Source organism: Prionailurus viverrinus, chromosome D3 (assembly GCF_022837055.1).
Source record: "Prionailurus viverrinus isolate Anna chromosome D3, UM_Priviv_1.0, whole genome shotgun sequence".
Taxonomy (NCBI): domain Eukaryota; kingdom Metazoa; phylum Chordata; class Mammalia; order Carnivora; family Felidae; genus Prionailurus; species Prionailurus viverrinus.
Genome location: NC_062572.1, coordinates 67,317,787 through 67,337,127, shown reverse-complemented (window position 1 = coordinate 67,337,127; position 19,341 = coordinate 67,317,787). Strand labels below are relative to the sequence as shown.

The 19,341-nt window shown below is 43.9% G+C and overlaps 1 protein-coding gene across 1 annotated transcript in view; it reads right to left on the bottom strand.

Annotated features, from left to right (window-relative positions):
• Window positions 1-18,887, bottom strand: part of SLC14A2 (solute carrier family 14 member 2) — a 53,067-nt gene extending 34,180 nt beyond the window's left edge. The window contains exons 1-5 of the mRNA XM_047828716.1: window positions 18,720-18,887; window positions 12,888-13,068; window positions 11,720-11,909; window positions 7,196-7,324; window positions 3,123-3,315 (exon numbers count right to left, since the gene is read on the bottom strand). Coding sequence (XP_047684672.1) covers window positions 3,123-3,315; window positions 7,196-7,324; window positions 11,720-11,909; window positions 12,888-13,068; window positions 18,720-18,872 — 846 coding nt within the window. The 5' untranslated portion in view covers window positions 18,873-18,887. The remainder of the gene's footprint in view (window positions 1-3,122; window positions 3,316-7,195; window positions 7,325-11,719; window positions 11,910-12,887; window positions 13,069-18,719) is intronic.
• Between the last annotated feature and the right edge of the window lie 454 nt (window positions 18,888-19,341).

Genomic DNA, 19,341 nt, shown 5'->3' with positions numbered 1-19,341 from the left:
GGGAGCTTTGCACAAGCTCATGGAATGATGGTGGGTATGTCACTTCCTCATGCTGGGCTCTGGTGCCCTTCTCTGTAACATGAGAAGGCTGCCATAGCAGATAATCTCCCACCTTTAAAATTCTGCTGTCTTTGCTCTATTACTATGTCATGTGACCTCTTTGAGGGCCAGGCTCCTTGATGGTTGGGTACATAATAGGTGCTTAATAAATATGTATTGATTAGCTCAGCAGTTTCCAAACTTTGCTGTACATTGGAAATCCTAGAAAAAAAAATTTGATGACTGGCTCCTCCTTAGACATTGTGATTTAACTGGTATGGGGCATGACCAGGGCCTCAGGAGATTCCCAAGTGCAACTGAGTTTGGGGACCACTGAGTTAGTTATACACGACCTGCTGTAGATGTTGGAAATTAATTGCACATCTCCCTTTGGGTGAAATTTTGTACTTTTTAACAACCTGATTTAATTCTGGAGTCAGTCTGATTTCTTTAGAGAACAGTGTTTGAGGAGTCCCACAGAGCTTTTTAAGCTTTGCCCATCCTGGTCTCTGGATGGGTGGCCTTTCAATTACCAAGCACTGTCTGGGCCAGAGCCTAGAGCCTCATGCCAGGAATGATGGGGGTGTGCATCTTATTTAAAGGAACCCTGAGAATGCTTTCTGCCAGTTCAGGGAACTCAGCTTAAGTGTGGGGTACTGGCTGAAAATGTACTCAATAAATATTCCATGACTTCCCAAAGTCTGAGGCATGCAGGATGTAAAGGGGTTCCAACTTCCCCCTTGCTGTCTGGGAACACAGATTTGAAGCCCAAGCAGTCAAGAATGAGAAGAATGAGGGACAAGTAGCCTCAGAACAGAGTCTGGGCTCAGAAAGCACCTTCCTCTGCCGGGATCCATATTTTAGCTTGGTGAACTGTGGCCCTGGGGTGGCACCCCTCCCTTCCACCTGCTCTCCAACACCCTGGGGTGAAGGTGTGAAGGGCAGTCGGGTGTGCATGGAAATTTACTGAGCCCCTGCATCCTTCCTACTGCCTACTCTCGACAATCCTCTAGTAACAAGAAAGGCCAGTTAAACAAAAAGGAAGTCATTCTCATCATTGTTTAAAAGACAAGGAGGGAAGGGGAGTTGGGACCTGGATGGTGTGGAAGAGAAGGAGCCCACTGTGAAAGTAGTGGTGTGGTGGGTGAGCTGGTGCCTCAGGGTATATGGATTTGCATGCTGCCACTTTCTGTTCACTTTGAAGATGAATGAGAGGCATCTCTCGCAGGTGGCCGTCTCCATCCTGTGCCCCTCAGTGGGGAGGGTGGGAGGCTCCATGGGCAACGCCCATGCCCCCGAGGCTGTTACTGGGACTCTGCCTCATGGGTAGGGCTCAGGGACTGCAGGTCTGTGCCCTTATGGCAATGTGCCTAACTGCCAGCTGATGATCACTGACAGTCCCCTCAGAGTTAGAGCTTTGTCCCTGCTCCTGCCCCTGCCATTTTCTACTTGAGACAGTGGGCTTTCCCTCCAATGCAGGGTTCTGTCTTTTCCATTCTCTTGGATTTAGATCCTAACCCTGACTCTGATGCCCCTCCAGCCCCTGCCCCAGACAAAACTTTGAAAAGACAAAATATTCAAAAAGGTTTTGCATAGTTAGCATTTGCACTAGGGGCAGGGAAGACTTTCCTTTTCTGATAGCTTCAGGTCCGAGTGTGGCTGACCCTGAAACCCCTGAACTGTCCTCCCCACCCACGAGTGGTGGCCCTGGAGCTGAGCCCCCAGCAGCCCATCTTGATGATGGGCTCAGCTGGGTGGTGAGGGCTGGGAAAGCAGACTACAAAAACAATACTGAGGATGTAGTTCTATGTGCAAGTATTCAAAAGGCAATCATAGAAATAATATTCTGAATTACTCTAAACAGCCGAGTTAGAACCAATGGGTGAAAGATGGAGGGGGACAGATTTCTGAGGAAGGTAAAGAGCTCTCTAATACTTCACGGTACCTAATGAGGGGTGGACTGCATTGAGAAGCAGGTTTCACCTCACTGTGTTTGTTCCAGATGAGGGTGTCTGTCTCACCTGGGACTAAGTGGGTGATGGGTCAAAGCCTGGGCTCTACATCAGGCTGCCTGGGTTTTATATTCAGGCACTAGCAGCAGTTTGAGCTTGGGAGCTAACCTTCTCTGTGCCTTAGTTTTCTCATCTGTGAATGGGAATGATGATAGTACTTACAGCATTGGGCTATTAGGAGGGTTAAATTAAGTCCAGAAGTCAAGGGCTTGGAACAGTGTCTGATACGTAATAAGCTTGCTGTAGCCTTAGCTGTTAGCTCTCTCTATTGTTCATGAACAAGGCCAAATTTTACAATTCTGTCTATTTAATCTTGTGTTAGGTTTTTATTATATCCCTTTATCCCAAGTGTCTAGAGATTGGTAGAATAAATGAATATGTACATTTGTGATAGTTGGATGTGAAGCAGGGTTTCTCAACTTCGATATTTATTGACATTTGGGGCTAGATAATTCTTGGTTATGGGGAGGGCTGTCTTGTGAATAGTAGCATGTTTGGTGGCATCCCTGACTTTTTGATACCAGTAGCACCCCTCCCCCCAGTCTAAATTTTGCCTCCTCCCTCCAGGAGGGCAAAGTCACCCCTGCTTGAAAGTCACTGATATGGAAAGTACATGAAAATTCATCCCTATCTTCTCTTGATAAGACCTTTAAAACCCAAATTTTAAACATTTGTTTTAGTATCTGGCCCCTTTACCCAACCATCCACCTTCTTGAGTATTTTTCCCTGAACCCTACCATTCTGTATAATTAACTTGGTACTGACCTATGCACTTATTTACTATCTGTTTCCCTGTACAGAGAGTATACTTCACAAGGGCAGAGAAGTTGTTGTCCTTTTATTCCCCGTGTATTCCTAGTGTCTGATAAAGTGCCTGGTACATATCAGACCTTCAGTGAGGGTTTGTTGAAAGCACAGCAGCCTTTTTCTCTGTCCTGTTCTCTACTATGACCATCATCTGGTGGAGATGCATCTGGAGAAGCTGAGAGCCTGGATAATCCACAAACCAGTTATCAAGAAGGTGTGTGGTATAAGCAGGGGTCCCCACTCATCTGCCATTGGGTAACTTACCAAGGGCATCTCCATCTCTGTCCAGGTGATATTGGGCACTGAAGACACAGGCTCCACCAGTGTTGTGGGGAAGAAGAGGTTGTAGTGGCCGGTGGCTGCCAGGTACAGGGTCATAGCAATGTTGAAGGGCAGCGTGAAGACAGGAAGGTCCCACTTGCTGAAGATGGAATTCAAGGCACTGGAAAGAACTGGGCTGAAGATGAGCAAGACAAAGGGTTAATCTGTGCTCATCCTTAGGTCTACACCATCTTGTCTCGTCAGCTCTGTCCATGGTGCCCCCCTGTCCTTGGCCCAGCCATTCCTGGCTCCTTTGAGACTCTAGTGGTCCATTTATCTGGGACTGGGGATAAGGTGTTCCATTTAAGGTGAATCTTTGAGAGATGCATTTTTGAAGTATAAATATACTTGAATATATTATAAATTATACTTGAATAGCAAATATAATACTTGAATATAAACCTTTATAATTTAAATATTTGCTTGTTTCTTTTTTTTTTTTTAAATTTTTTTTTCAACGTTTATTTATTTTTTGGGGACAGAGAGAGACAGAGCATGAACGGGGGAGGGGCAGAGAGAGAGGGAGACACAGAATCAGAAACAGGCTCCAGGCTCTGAGCCATCAGCCCAGAGCCCGACGCGGGGCTCGAACTCACGGGCCGCGAGATCGTGACCTGGCTGAAGTCGGACGCTTAACCGACTGCGCCACCCAGGCGCCCCTATATTTGCTTGTTTCTTAAACCAAGAAAATTAAACAAAACGTAATCCTTAGAAAATAATGTGTATTGCCCTTGAATCATCAGGATGTACAACAGCTACTCTCCTGCACTGTGATAACATTTTAGAAGCCTGGTCTTGGAGGAGGCAGCTGCTATGGCACAAAGGTAATGTGTGGGCTTGATTCAGCTGAAGTGCTTTGAGCTACTCTGGAAGCCACCACATGAAGATGAAACCTTCAGTTGTTTGTGTCCTCTCTTTTCTCGGCCTCTTCCTTGGGAGAAGCAGGCATGTTGGAAGCAGATGTAGCTGGGTGCAAATCCTAACTCCTACATTTATAGGCTGAGTGAGCAGCATTAGGTAATGATCTCCCTGAACTTTAGTTTCCTCGAAAGGACAAGCCACCGTAGACACTTAACACCCTACGTCTTCACACTCAAAGAGCTGTTGGGACAAAACATGAAATCACATGATCTGGCTGACTGGTCTACCTTTAATTCATGACCTTGAGTCTCCAATGGGCATTTATGACTGCCTGAAAACCCTACTACACAGTCCATGCAAATTAATTCTCCAACTTGTTGAGAATAAAAGAATAGAAATGACAAGATGAGAAATGCTTCATTTTCCCAACCGTAAGCTCTACACTCCAATTGCCCAGCTCCTACATAGTTTTCCTCTCTGCCTTTGTCACATAATGAAAGTATTCCTCTTTCTTTATTGGGCCAATTCTTACTCTTGTGCTTCAAGATCCAATCTGTCTCAAAGACTTCACTCTTGCAATTCTCTCCTCTCTCTCCTGCAGGTGCAGTCTCTCCTTTATCTCTGGAACACTCTCATAAGTTTACAAAATGCTTTAGTATCTTCTTCCTATTAACACCCTCCTCCTCTAATCCGATGTCCCCTCTGGCTATTTTGCCCCACTTCCCTGCCCTTGTTCATAACAAATATTCCTCAACAGATTGCTATGGTCAATCTTTCCACTCCCTTTCTTTCCTAAATCCACTCCAATCAGGTGTGTGTTCTTTCCATGACATGCAAGTGGCTCTTGTCCAGTTCACTAATGACATCTATCCTACCAAATCTATGGCCATTCCCTGCTCCCTTCATTTGATAATCGGATGCTCCAACTGGATTGAAATATTTTCTGTCAGGGCTACCATGATACTGCCCTTTCTTAGCTTTCTTCCTACTTCTCCAGCTGCTCCTTGTCACTTCTTTGTGGTTCTTTCTCTCTTCTCCCAGTCATCTAGATACTGGAATATCCTATGGCTCGGCCTTGGGTCTTCTCTTCATCTTCTTTTTCTGAGTGATATCTTTTAGTCCCATGGACAAAATGTCTTCTGTATACTTCTGCCCTCCAAATCTTGACCATATCAAAGTTCTGGATTTGTACATCCAGTTACCTTGTCAACATGTCTACTTGTTGGAAGTCTATAGCCTAATATGTCTCTCAGAACTCTTGATTTACACCTTGTCTCCTACCACTAACCTGTTTTTCTCTTAGTCTTGTCCATCAATCCAGGTGCTCAGGCAAACTATAGGAGTGTACTGAATCCTCTTTTCTTCCCCACCCCCCAAACTCTAGAGAGAGTCTCCCAGAGAGTCTTGTTGCCTTTACCTTCCTTAAAATACATCCTAAACCCAACCACCTTCTGTGTATCACCCTTGTCCAGACCACTCTCATCTCTCTGTGAGTTCCTGACTCTGCTTCCAGTATCCGCTCTTGCTCCAGTTAAAATCCATTCTCCACAAGGCAAGCAGAGCGATTTGTTTAAATTTAAACCATATCCTATCACATCTCTGCTTAAAACCCTTTAACTGCTTCCCATCACAGTTGTAATAAAAATACAAAAGCCTACTGGATCCTCAAAGCAAACGGGGTCTAGCCCTCATTTACTTCTGCCTTCACCTCCTCCATTCCTCCTTCATTCACTGGGCATAAGCCCCCGCTGGTCTTGTTTCCTGAACATGGGGCATTCCTCCAGCTGGGGTCTGCACATGCCACCACCGCTGTCTGCAACGTCCTTCACTAGATCTTCAGATGGCAAGTGCCTTTTATCATTTAGGGGAAAGCATGAATGCTCCTTCCTGAAAGTGGCCTTCCCTGACCACTCACGTCTGGAATCCCTCTCTGTCCCACTTGCTCTGTTTTGCTTTCTTCAAAGCAGTTATCAAATCTTGACATGAGAGGCTTACTCTTTTGTTATAAACCAAATGTATGCAAATGAAGACAGGGTATCCTATGCCTTACATGGGGGCAGGTGCGGGGCATTGAGGAAATCCCCATAGAAATGACTGCTATAGTTTTTGTCCCAATGGATTCAGAAACACAGAAACCCTGAGAAGAAACATAAATTTCCCCAAATGCTTAATGTAGTAATTTATTTACAAGCACTGCTAAAAAGTAATAAACTGAAACTTGATAAATTAGTACTTAAACTAACTGTTTTAGTGACTCCAGAAATCTAAGAAAGATATGTACTTCTTAGAGGTGTTGAAAATGAGTTAGCATGTCTCACAGCTGTAGGGCACAGACTGGAGGACATGGGTCACCTTGGGCTCCTGCTCTTTGGTGACGGCATGCATAAGAATGATAGCATCAGGTAGCAAAGACCTGCCCAAGATCCAGGTGAGCTGAGCCAGAGCACACCCCTCATCTCAACAAATAGTTGTTCCCAAGACCCTTTCTCTTGACTTTTGTATTCCTTTGCAGAATTAAGTGATTGTACAGCAAGATCTCAACTGATGTTTCTTGTTCAAAGATCCTATGCTTTCACTATAGACATTCTTCTCCAAGAGAGTTCTGATTCTATCACAAGTGAGTTTTTTGCTTTTCCATCTTGGTCAGGCCACAGTTTAGATAATTCCCATGTAGCCTGGAGTTTAACAGTTGCAGACTCTGGGTTCATCATCAAAAATTTTGTAAAAGTATGGCCTGGGGCAAGTTACTTAACCTCTTCATGACTTGTTCTTTTCTTCTGTAAACTGGGGACAAAAATAACCCTACCTGACGGAGCACAGGGCTTGTCTTGCAGGAAATATTCAATAAATGTTACCTTTTGTTATTAAACCTAACATTCAAGGAAGATTATTAGCACAATAAAACACCTGTGGTCACTGCTGCTCTAAAGGGTCCCTGTTATTCCAAAATAAAAAAATGATCTGCTGTGTTGCAATCAAACTATGGATTTTCACCGTGTCTTGTGGCCACGCCACCATGTCTTGTGGCCATGTGTCAGAGCCAGCCTGACTCTGAAGACACTAGGCTCCAGGAGGGCACATGTCCCCATCCAGTATAAGATGCAAGCACCACGGGGCCCTGCGGGTCTGTGAGCAGAAAGAAGGAGGCATCTCACCAGGTCATGGCTGTGAAGGTCACAGGAAACAGAAGCCACCAGTAATAGTCTAACTTCTCAGAGAACACAGCGATCAGTAGTCCGACCAGCATTCCGTTGTACCCGTGGAGGCCTGAGGCGATGGCAGACCTGGGTGGGGGCAGTTACATTGCATTTGAATTTGGTGGGGCTTGTAGGGCCCTCCCTGGTACTCCCAGAAGAAAGTCAGCTTACTCCTGAGTGTTGGGCAGTCACACAGCTGCTAGTGCCTTCCTAGATCTGACACACACATGCGTGCACACACACACGGCCCTGATTACCTTGCCATTCTAGAATTAAAGTATGCACTTTGTCTTCTCACTGTGTCTAAGCTCCCTCTTGGCTTCTCAGGGGGTCTCAGACTGCTAAGTTTAGTGAGAGATCTAATAGAAACCTGAGGTATGACACCAGGGAAAGTGTGTGTGTGTGTGTGTGTGTGTGTGTGTGTGTGTAGGAGACAGGGAGGAGGGGTGGGAGAGAAGGGGGAGGAGAGAGTGCATCTGACTGCATCGTGTGAAGCTGTAATTGTTGCAGTTGGCCTGTGTCCCAGAGTGGACAAGCTGAACCCGCTGGGGATACACAAAAGCCTCTCCCCACAGCAGGATAGGGAGGGGCCCAGAGGTGGGGAGAATCCAAGCTTCAGTCTATCCTTTCTTTTCATTTCATCAGGGAAGGCTATGTGCTCCTAAACTTTTCTCCCTGATGCTAATAAATCCTGCCCTTGACCCTTCCCATGGCTCAGCTGGCTGGGGGATGGGGAACAGGGTGAAGGAAGAACTGGGCAAATCACTGCAAGACCCCTGCCAGAGCATGAGGTTTGTGTACTGTGCTCTGTCCTGCCCTTGACTGTAAGTTGTCCAGGCTGGAACTTGTCTGTCTGACATCAGTGTAACAGAAAACAGTGTCTGGTGCACAGAGGGCTCTAGGCCTTGCTTGGTTGTTGAATGGGTGTGTGTACATGCTAAAGCTTTTCACAGACTGATTGTCTTTGCCCAGCAAGGGCATCCGGAAGCATAAGGAGGGAAGAAGGGCATTCTGGCTAGAGGATGGCTCCTGCCTGGCAGAGGCCATGGCTTGGGTCTGGAATGAGGGGAGCTTTCAGCTCTGGAGTGGCCAGGAGATTAGCTCAGCTAGACTGAGGAGAGTGGGAGCAGCTGGAGGGTGGGAGGAGGTATCTCTAGACAGTTTCCAACAAGAAAAGCTGAACACATGGCACTGTGTGGGGACACTTGTATGGGACACTGGTTAGAGGGCTGGCTGCTCCTGAGGCCATAAACATATGGGGCAGTTGGAGACGGGGGTTGGGGTAGGGGGTGGGGAGGATGAGGTGGGTGGAAGAGTGGCTGGGAGGGAAGACCGCTGGGGTTTGGAATCTATCTCTTTGGGACTAGAAAATCTACCTAAAAAGCAGAAACCCATGTTTTGGGAAAATAATTAGTTTTAAGTCTGTGTGTGTGTGTGCATTTTATCTGTATTTTCCCATTTCTGTTCAGTGTTAGGATTTAGTACTTTTTTGGTTTTAATACTAGTTGCTTCAGGCAAGCTGAGAAAAAAATGGCTGACCCATACTGGGGGCTGTCCTGTAGTCCCAGTGGCAGGGTGCAGTGGGCATAGCAGGAATGAAACAAGGGAGCCCAGGGGAGACAAAATTAGAACCCCTCTCTGTGGAAGTCCCCTCCCAGAATACTTCTCTACCAAAACTTTGGTGGCTTCTGGGTTTGGTTGTCAGAATGAAACCCATTACCTTATATCTGCTCTGACTATCAAATATGTAAAACTTGATTTAACCCCAATGCCAAAAAGATCTTCATTAGGACCACATTCCTTCAGGACTGCAGCATTAGTGCTGTGGACCTTGAGTTACTCTCTGTGAGCTACAGTCTCTGGGGTAGTGGGGTTAGGGTAACAGGGATAAGGGGGGACACGGGCTGATGGAGGAGGAGAGGAGTAGGACTGGTGGACAGGAAGTAGTGGTGGTCAGGAGAACAGGGGTGGGAGAGTAGAGGTGGTAGAGAGGGATGATGGGGGTTATGTTTAGATCATGTAGCTGTGTCAGTGATTTGCTGGGGACAGTGGTGAAGTCAGGGCTCCTTAGAAGGATTTATGTGTGGATATTGTGTAGGGTGTCTAGAGTTTTGAACCTATGGTATAGAACATGGTACTGACCTACCAGCAATGAATCTTTTCTTGACATAGTAGTAGAATATGAAACATTCAAAATGGACTTCCTGTCCTGAACATGCTTAGAACACAGCCAGGGAGAGAAGACTCAGAAAATAATTAGAGAGCCAACCCATACAGTACCAGGGTATGTTCTGTGGTTGTCCAGTGAGAAGGGAGGGTTCAGAGAGCACTGGGATAATTAGGGGTGGCTCCCTGTAGGAGGAAGATTTGAAGGAATGGTAGGATTAGATAGGCAGAAGCAAAAATGCTCAGGTGGGAACAGTGTGATGCTGAGTGGTAGATGTGGTGGGCCCCAGCAGAGAAATCTCTGGAAGCCAAACTGGCACACACTAGTCTTACTAAAATGTTTGGGAGGATTAGGCAGGCATGGTATGTGTCTCCTCCATAGTACTGAAGTCCATGAAGCAACTCTCTGAATGGCTTGGCAAATTTACCAGTAGATTATGGTCAAGAGGGAAGTCAGAGCATGAAGGGGCTTTGGCTCCTTGAAGGTGAGCCAGTAAGCAGCAGATCTCACAGATGAGGACAATGGAGCCAGGAGGGGAAGTACTTGCCCAAGGTCACATAGCTAAGGAGCTGGTGGGCTGGACAGAGTTCACCCCTGGTGTTTTACCCAACAGTGATGAAGCAGTGAGACAAGAGTTAATCTTGTCGGGCCAGTTCTGTGCCAGCTGCCCATGAGATGACAAGTAACTGGAAACAAGGAATAGGGAACCTACTGGGTTAAAGAGAGACACAAAATCCTGGCTGGAGCCTATTTTTTATGTCACTCACCAGACCTGCACACAAAATAATTCAGCCTCTCCTTCATCCAATTTGTCATGGCCTCCTGGCTTGCTAGAATCAGAGTGCTCCCCTAATGCCACCTCAGAGGTGCATGAATGGCTTCTCAGGGGAGACAAACTGACTCACAAATTTGCCTTGGTGGCATCTGGAATGTGAGGTAGGCCTGGGTGAAGTGTGATGTTGGTCACAACACAACCAACTCTGATGACTCCCCATCCCCTGGGTTCACCAGGGGCCCTCTGGCCTTGCTGTCCACACTCTGTCTGTATGACAAGGACAGTACTGACCTTCAGCCTAGAAGATGCAGGCTTTGTGTTGCAGCCCGAGCCCTGCTACCCACTGACTGTGGCACCTTAGGTGAATACCTGCTCCTCCCAGTCTTTCTCCTACCTTCACTGTCTGCCTGGTGATGTGATGGCAAGACTCACATGTAACAAGGCATGACAGTGCTTTTCAATCTTTTTGACAGTAACCCGCGGTAAGGAGGGAATACCGCGGTAAGGAGCATGACTCAGTTCTCTCTCTCAGTCTCCCTAACCTCACCTACCCCCCACATATACAACACATCCCAACATTAATGAAACAAAAATGTCACAAAATATTTCCTACACATGAATTACTCTAATCTATTTTATTTTATTATTTTAATTTTTAAAAATGCTGTTGCCAATTGATTCATGATCCACAAACGGATTGGTGACCCCAAATTGAAAAACACTAAAAACATGAGCATTCCCAAACTTCTCTGATGATCAGAAGCATCCAGGAGGATCTTGTTAAAAACATCCCCTCCCAGACCCACTGAATGGGACTATCTGAGGGAACAGAAGTGGTTCGGGTGGAGAAGTCACATTTCTTAATAGCCAGCCCTGGTGACTCTAGCCATCAGGAAAATTTGGGAACTGTTGGAACAGCATGGGGCAAAGTCTGAGAAAATGGTCCAGTTCCAGAAAATGCTACTCATTATTGTTCCTGGACTTTGCGGCTACCAGTGCAGGGTTGGGGGGGGGCCTCCTCTAGCTGTCTCCCAGCTCTGCACTGGGTTGGAGGGGCCCTCCTCTAGCTGTCTCCCACCTCCACACTGCCCTCCCCACTCTACCTTCCTCCTCTCTCTCAGATCCCACGTTTCCAGCTCAAAGGCCACCCTCTCTCATACCCCCACCCCCAAAACACTCTGAAACATCTGTCTTCTATGAGCTCTCCGGTATATACCGTCTCATATTATTCTGGGACATTTCTTGCCTGTTAGTCAACCAGACTGTAGGTTCCATAAGGGAAGAACAGTTTAAGAGTTCCTCTGCACCTGCCTCATAGGGAATGTTTCCAGAAGGATCTACAGTCAAAAGGAGCCTAGTGCTGTCACTTGCTTTGAGCACAGGAGTGGTTTAATTCTGTAGAGACCTCCAGTGACCTGTTCAAGGTTAATCTTTAGGAGACTTGGGCTGGTTGGTAGGATAACGTTGGCTGATCACTCAGGGACACACTTCTCTATCTGTCTAACCCAAGACCCCACGACCACTGCAGACAGGCACCCACCTGTCCTGGTTCAAGGCGAGGGCAGTTAAGGTTGAGACCACTGCCCCCAACACCCCAGCAATCGTCCACCAGGGATTCTGGATCAGAAGCCCTATGAAGATGATGAGTCCGCTGAGAGGGTTGTTGACAAACATTACCTGAGCAGTGCCTCTCAGGACCCAGTCTGTAACCTGGAGGGCCAGTGGCTTATCTGAAAGAGACAGGCAGAGCCATCAGCAGAGTCCCGGTTGTGCTTCCCTGCTGGACCACTGGTTGGCGTGGCAACCAAGGCAAACAAGGATGCATGAGCCAGGACATTTCCTCTCGTTTGGTCTGGCACCTAGCCCAAGTCTCTGAGTGGCTAGGCAATCAGTCCACAGTGGGTGTTAGTTTTTGCCGTACAGACTGAGGCATCGTGCTGAGACCAATTTAACGCCGTTCCAGCCCTCGACTTGGTTGGCAAGGAAGCCTCAGGAGCATTCCAAGGGAAATTTATTGGTCCAAGGGAAGGGGTGAGGAGGCAGGGAAACCCTTTTTGTGTTGTGCCATATGACTCAGTTGAGAACTGGTATCTGAGCAGCAAAGAAAGTCATCTGGAGAAAAGGAGATGGAAAGGAAATGGCTTTAGCTCAGCTATGGAATCAGTATTGAGTTAGGACCTGGGGGAAGCCAGGTCAAGAAGAGGGAACATACATTCTGGTTTGGTTTCCAGGACAGCCTATGAGGGTGTGATTGGGGAGGGAAGGGCTGTTTGTTGCAATATTTAGTTGAGGTAAACTAAGAGAAGAAGGACGCTGAAAGGAAAGAAAGAGCCTTGGAACATGGTGGAGGGTGATGTCAATATTTTCTTGGCACACAATAAATGGCCATGGAACAAGGGAAGGAATGACAGCTTGTTTGGGAAATGACTTATATACCACTAAGTGGTTGTCCTGTATCTATTCCACATAGGGGCAAAGAATTTGCAAAGCACTAAAATTAGTGAAGTGTATTTAATTCTGAAACTCCATGGGAATTCCAAGTTAGCAGGGTACATTGGACCCATCCAGAGTCAACTCAGGGTGGGAGTACTCCAACTGTGGGAGTCCTCTCAATGGGTGAGTGAGGGAGCAGCTTCCTCCACTCACGCCTGAGGGAGGGCTGTCTCCCTGGCCCAGCCCGGCTGCTTCTTTCCTGGGACTTTGCCTACCTTTCAGCCAGCTCCTGCACTCCTTCATGTCCCCTGTGAGGTATCCCACTGCTTGGAAGAGGCTGATGCCCCCCAAGCCTGTAGAGCCCCGATGAGCTGCCCCGCTTTCTCTCCTTTTACTCCTTTCATTGAGTTTTTCCATTTTCACAATATGGCTGTCTTCATTGGATGACCGGAGATCCTTTTAAGAGAAGTCATGACAAACTATCAAATAATACAGTTTTTTGAGAGCAAGGGCATTTGGGGATAGGGAAGGTTGGCAGGTGTCCTGATAAAGACAAATGATCATAAGACATGTGTCCATTCCCTATTGTGGTCCAGAGTGCTGCACACAGGCCAGCTCTTCCTAGGACCACTACACATTCTTCACAGTTGGGTTTCATAGACTTTTGTGCCATGGATCCCTGGTGGCAGCTGGGCAAGGCTGTGGACTTCTTTCCAGAATAATGTTTGGAAATGGATAAAATAAATAGTATAGCAAAGAAAACCAGTTATACTGAAGCAGTTATTACAATATTAAAAAAAATCCTATGATCTACATATAGGTACAGCCAGTCCAATATCTATTATAATTTCAAAGTAGCAGTGAGTGAATAAGTGGGGCCTCTTCACCCCAACTCAGGACAACTTTAAAGGGCTGCTTGAGATCTAGAGCTGACCATGGGGTCACCTGGGGCCCTTATTGCCCAACTTCTTTGCCTAATCCTGTTGCCCTTCCTCTTCTACAACTATTGACTGCAAAGGCACATCCCAGTTAACTTCTTACATGAAAATCACCATCTCAAAGTCAGCTTTCTAGGGGAGCCCAAACTGCGACAATGACAACAATCTCAGGTGCTACTGATATGGTTATAGTTCATTATTTATATTTATAATTGAAATAAGTACTAAAGTTCATTGGAGGTTAGTGAAATAAAGGTAAATTATCTTCCCCATCCAAGTTTATCTGCCCTTGGTTCTATCTGTGGCCTCCTAGGTCAGGACTGCTTGCTCTTAAACTGCACTGTCCAATATCACAGCCAATAGCTGTGGCTATTGAACACTTAAAATGTGGCTAATTTGAATTGAGATGTGCTCTAAGTATATTCTGAAGACTTACTATGAAAAAATAATGTGTAAAATATCTCAACGATACTTTATACTGACTATATAATGAAATAACTGCTTCTTTTTACTTCTAAAAAATGTGGCTAATAGACATTTGAACAAACATGTGTGGCTCATATTATACTTCTATTGTATGCTGATGGTCTATAGATTTCCCCAACTTCCTTCCTACATTAAAACTTAAATGTCTTGAGGATATCAATGAAAACGGTGGAGTAAGGATCTCCAAAAATTCTCTCTTCTATAAAGGCAATACACATTCTTTTACAGCACACATGGAACCTTCTCCAGTATAGACCATATGTTAGGCCATAATATAAGTAAAACCTTTTTCCCTTGCCTCCAGAGACATGTTGAGTAAGAAGCTGCTGCGGCCAAGGTCAAAGAGGTTTTTGCCTGCTTTCTCCTCGAGGATTTTGATGGCTTCCTGTCTTGCATTGAGGTCTTTCATCCACTTTGAGTTTATTTTTGTGTATGGTGTAAGAAAGTCGTCCAGGTTCATTCTTCTGCATGTCGCTGTCCAGTTTTCCCAGCACCACTTGCTGAAGAGACTGTCTTTATTCCATTGGATATTCTTTCCTGCTTTGTCAAAGATTAGTTGGCCATACATTTGTGGGTCCATTTCTGGGTTCTCTATTCTGTTCCATTGATCTGAGTGTCTGTTCTTGTACCAGTACCATACTGTCTTGATGATTACAGCTTTGTAATACAGCTTGAAGTTGGATAAGTAAAACATTTTTACTGATAAAAAGGTATCACTAAATTTAAAGGGATTGAAATCATGTTTTCTGACCATAATGGAGTGAATTTAGAAATCAAAAGCAGAAGGAAATTTGGGAAATGATGTGGCAATTAAACAACACACTCCTAAATAATCAATGGATCAAAGAGGAAATCAGAAGAGAAATTAGGAGCTACTCTGAGATGAATGAAAACAAAACTTATGGGATGCAGCTAAATCAGTGTTAGAGGGAAATTGTAGGTATAAAGACCTGTGCTAAAAAGAGAAATATTCTGTATCAACAACTTAACCTTCCACTTTAAGAAACTAGAATGACAGTGAACTAAACCAAAAGCAAGTAGAGTGAAGGATATAACAAAGATTATCAAGAAAATAAATGAAATAGAGCATGAAAAATACAGAAAAATCATTGAAACTAAAAGATGGTTCTTTGTAAAGGTCAAAATTGACAAACTTTTAGCTAGATTGACCAAGATGAGAAAAGAAGATTGAAATTACCAGAATTAGAAATGAGAGATGAGACATGACTACCAACCTTCAAGAAATAAAATGGGTTGGGGCGCATGGGTGGCTCAGGCAGTTGTTTGACTCTTGATTTCAGCTCAGGTCATGATCTCATGATTCATGGGATTGAGCCTCGCATCAGGCTCTGCGCTGACGGTGAGGAGCCTGCTTGAGATTCTCTGTGTCTCCCGCTCTCTCTGCCCCTCCCCCTCTCACACACTCTCTCCCTCTTTCAAAATAAATAAACATTAAAAAAATTAAAAATTTTATAAAGAAATGGATTCTAAAGAAATGAATAATTGTGTGCTAACAAATCAGATAACCTAGATGAACTGGATACATTCCTAGAAAGGCAAAAACTACCAAACTGACTCAAGAAGAAACAGAAAAATCTGAGCTGACTTATAACAAAGTAAATTATATTAGTAAAGCAAAACCAAAAACAACAAACAAAACACTTCCCACAAAGAAAAGCCCAAGTTCAGATGGCTGTACATTCTACCAAATCTTTAAAGAATTAATAACAGTATTTTTCAAAAAACAGAAGAGAAGGCAATACTTCTTATCACATTCTGTGAAGCTAGTATTAGTATTACCCTAACACCAAAGCCAGACAAAGACATCACAAAAAAGAAAATTACAGATCAATCTGCTTTATAAATATAGATGCAAAAATCCTTAACAAAACACTACCAAGCCAGATTCAGTAACATATAAAAAGAATGATGGCCAAGTGGGATTTATTCTCAGAATTCAAGACTGTTTCAATGTATAAAAAAATCAATCAATAATTATTACTATTGAAAGAATAAAAGAAAAAAAACCCACATGATTGTTTCAATAGACACAGAAAAACCACTTGAAAAATTCAACAACCTTTCCTGATAAAAACATTCAAAAAACCAGGAATAGAAAGGAAATTTCTCAACTTAATAAAGGATATCTACTAAAAACCCACAGTTAATATTATATATAATGGTGAAAGATGGGATGCTTTCCCTTTAAGATCAGGAATGAGACAATGATGTTGGTTTCTTGTCGCTTCGATTTAAGAATGTACTGCAAGTTTTGGCCAGATCAATTAGATAAGAAAAAAACAGACCAAAAGGGACTCAGATTAGAAAGAAAGGATTTAAAATCTCTCCATTTGCAGATGGGACATTCTGCTGTATAAAAACTCCTTAAAAAATCTTCAACCACCTCCCCGCCCCCCACCAAACCTATTAAAGTTAATGGACAAGTTCAGCAAATTTGTTGGATAGAAGATCAATATACAAAAATCAACTTTATTTTTATATATGAGCAAGGAACAATCCAAGAATATTGTGAAGAAAATTCTATTTATGATAGTATGAAAAAGAATAAAATATTTTGGAATAAATTTAACAAGAAAGGCTTTATATCCTAAAACTAAAGGTTTTATACAAGTTTTTTAATACTAAAAACTACAAAAAATCAAAAGGAATTAAAGACTTAAGTAAATGGAAATATATCCTGCGTCCAGGGATTGGAAGACTTACTCTTGTTAAAAATGGCAATACTCCTTAAATTGATCTATAGATTTAATACAATCTCTACCAAAATCCGAGTTTCATTTTTTTTTTTCAGAAATTCAAAGTCAGATCCTAAAATTAACATAGAAATTCGGGGGTCTGAGAACAGATAAAACAATCTTGCTTGGTTTCAAAACTTACTACAAAGCTACCGTAATCAAGATAGCATGGTACTCGCATAAGGATAGGTATATAAATCAGTTAAATAAAATTGAGAGTCTAGAGATAAACACATACACCTACGGTCCATTGATTTTTGATGAGTGTCAAAACAGTTCAATGGAGAAAGAATAGCCTTTTCAGTAAATGGTGTTGGGACAACTGGATAATTGGACCCCTACTTAATGCCTTATACAAAAATTAACTCAAAATGGAGAAAAGACTTACCTGTAAGTGCTAAAATTATAAAACTGTTAGATAAAAACATAGGAGTAAATCTTTGTGACCTGGATAAGAAAATGGTTTCTTAGATATGACACCAAATACATAAGCAATCAAAGACAAGAGAGATAAATTGGACTTAAAATCACAAATTTTGTGCTTCTAAGGACACTATCAAGATAGTGAAAAGACCTATAAAGTGGGAGAAATTATTTGTGAATCATACAATTGGCAAGGGCCTAATATCCAGAATATATAAAGAACTATTACAACTCCACAATAAAAAGACAACCCAATTGAAAGATGGGCAAAGGATTTGAAAAGACATTTTTCTGAAGACGGTATATAAGTGGTCATTAAGCACATGAAAAGATGTTCAACATCAATTTGACATTAGGGAAATACTAATCAAAATCACAGTGAGATGTCAGTTCACATTCACCCAGGCTGTAATAAAAAAGACAGACCATAACGAGTTTTGACAAGGAGGTAGACTGGAACAATGTATACCTGGCTGGAGAGAATGTACACCTGAAGCAGCTACTTTGGAAAACAGTTTGGCAGCTCCTTAAAATGTTAAACATAGATTTACCATATGACCCAGAAATTCCACTTCTGGATATATACCCAAGAAGAAGAAAAACATATGTCTGCACAAAAACTTCGACACAAATGTTCACAGTAGCATTTTTTTTTTTTAATAACAGGCAAAAAGAAACAACCCAGTGTCAATCAATGGATGAATGGGTAAGTAGGCTATGGTACACTCATACCATGAAATATTGCTGGGTCATAAAAAGAAATGATGTACCGAGTCATGCTACAATAAGGATGCACCTGAAAGCATTATGCTAAATGACACAAGCATTTCACAAAAGGCCATATGTTATATGATTCCATTTACATCACACATACGGAATGGGCAAGTCCACAGGGACACAAGGTAGATTGGTGGTGGCCCGGTGGAATGCGGAGTGACTGCTAATGAATATTGGGTTTCTTTTCAAGGTGATGAAAATATTCTGGAGTTCAGTGGTGGTGATGTTGGCAAACTTTGTAATTATGCTAAAAATCAGTGAAATGTATACTTTAAAGGGGTGAATTTTGTGGCATGTAAATTATATCTTATTAAAAAAAACCCCAAACGTTAGTGGTCCTGGATCCCTTTCCACTCTATCAGTTCAAGGAGTGTTGAAAGCTAGCATTTGAACACAGGCTTTACTTTGGGAGACAATAAGGTAATTCAAGGGAGCAGGTCTAAGGGGAAAGATTTTGGGGACTGGTTGGAAGACCAGTGTGTGGCTGTGCATTCCCCGCCTGCCTCTAAAATCATGTTGCACACAGAAACACGTTTTCTATCTTAGACCCACTGGGACCAACCAGGGGGTGGAACCCTGCGTTGACTGGGGCAGAGCCTCCCTGGCCAGTGACCCTTCCATGGCATTATGCAACCCGTGCACTGGGCAGCTGGAAGGGCAGCATCTTTCATCACCCTTCCTCCCCTTCCCTCCACCTGTGAAATATCCTGGGAGGGACACTCCTCACCTTTTCTTCAGGCATTTCCAGGAGGGGCAGGGCTGGGTGTGTATCCTGGGGGCTTGAGGGCCAGCTAGGGCTGGTAAACTCTGACTCATACAGTTTGTATCTGCTGGAAAGAGGCTCTGTCAGGAGAGGGCTGCTGTGATGAGTGTCAGACATTTCCTTCAGGGGGCGGTCGCTCCTAGGTCCTGCAAGCGGAAAGGAAAGGGGGAGAACAGTGAGTCAGGATGGGGCCCAGGGGGACTTGGCTGAGGCTGCAGGGAGGCCGAAGGAGGCTTGCAGTCGGTCCTGATACATGACTCTTGCAGTAGAGTGCTGCCAGAGAGCCCTGGGGCCACTCCTCCACCATTGTGGCCTTATCTTTCAAAATCCCCCCATTCTTCCAAGTCCAGAGGAAAGTCCATTTCTGCCGTGAAGACTTCCCTGACCACCCAGTTAGAATAGATGCCTCTCTTTTTTTTCCTGATCACTGAAATATTTTTTCTCTACCTTTTATATTATCCATAGTACTATCTCACTGCTGTAGTTGTAAAAATACTTTCTCTTTGATATGCATACATAGATCTGGGGCTTCTAACTGAGTGGGGATCTAAGGGCGACTCCTTTTCTTACTTGCTATGGAGCTTAC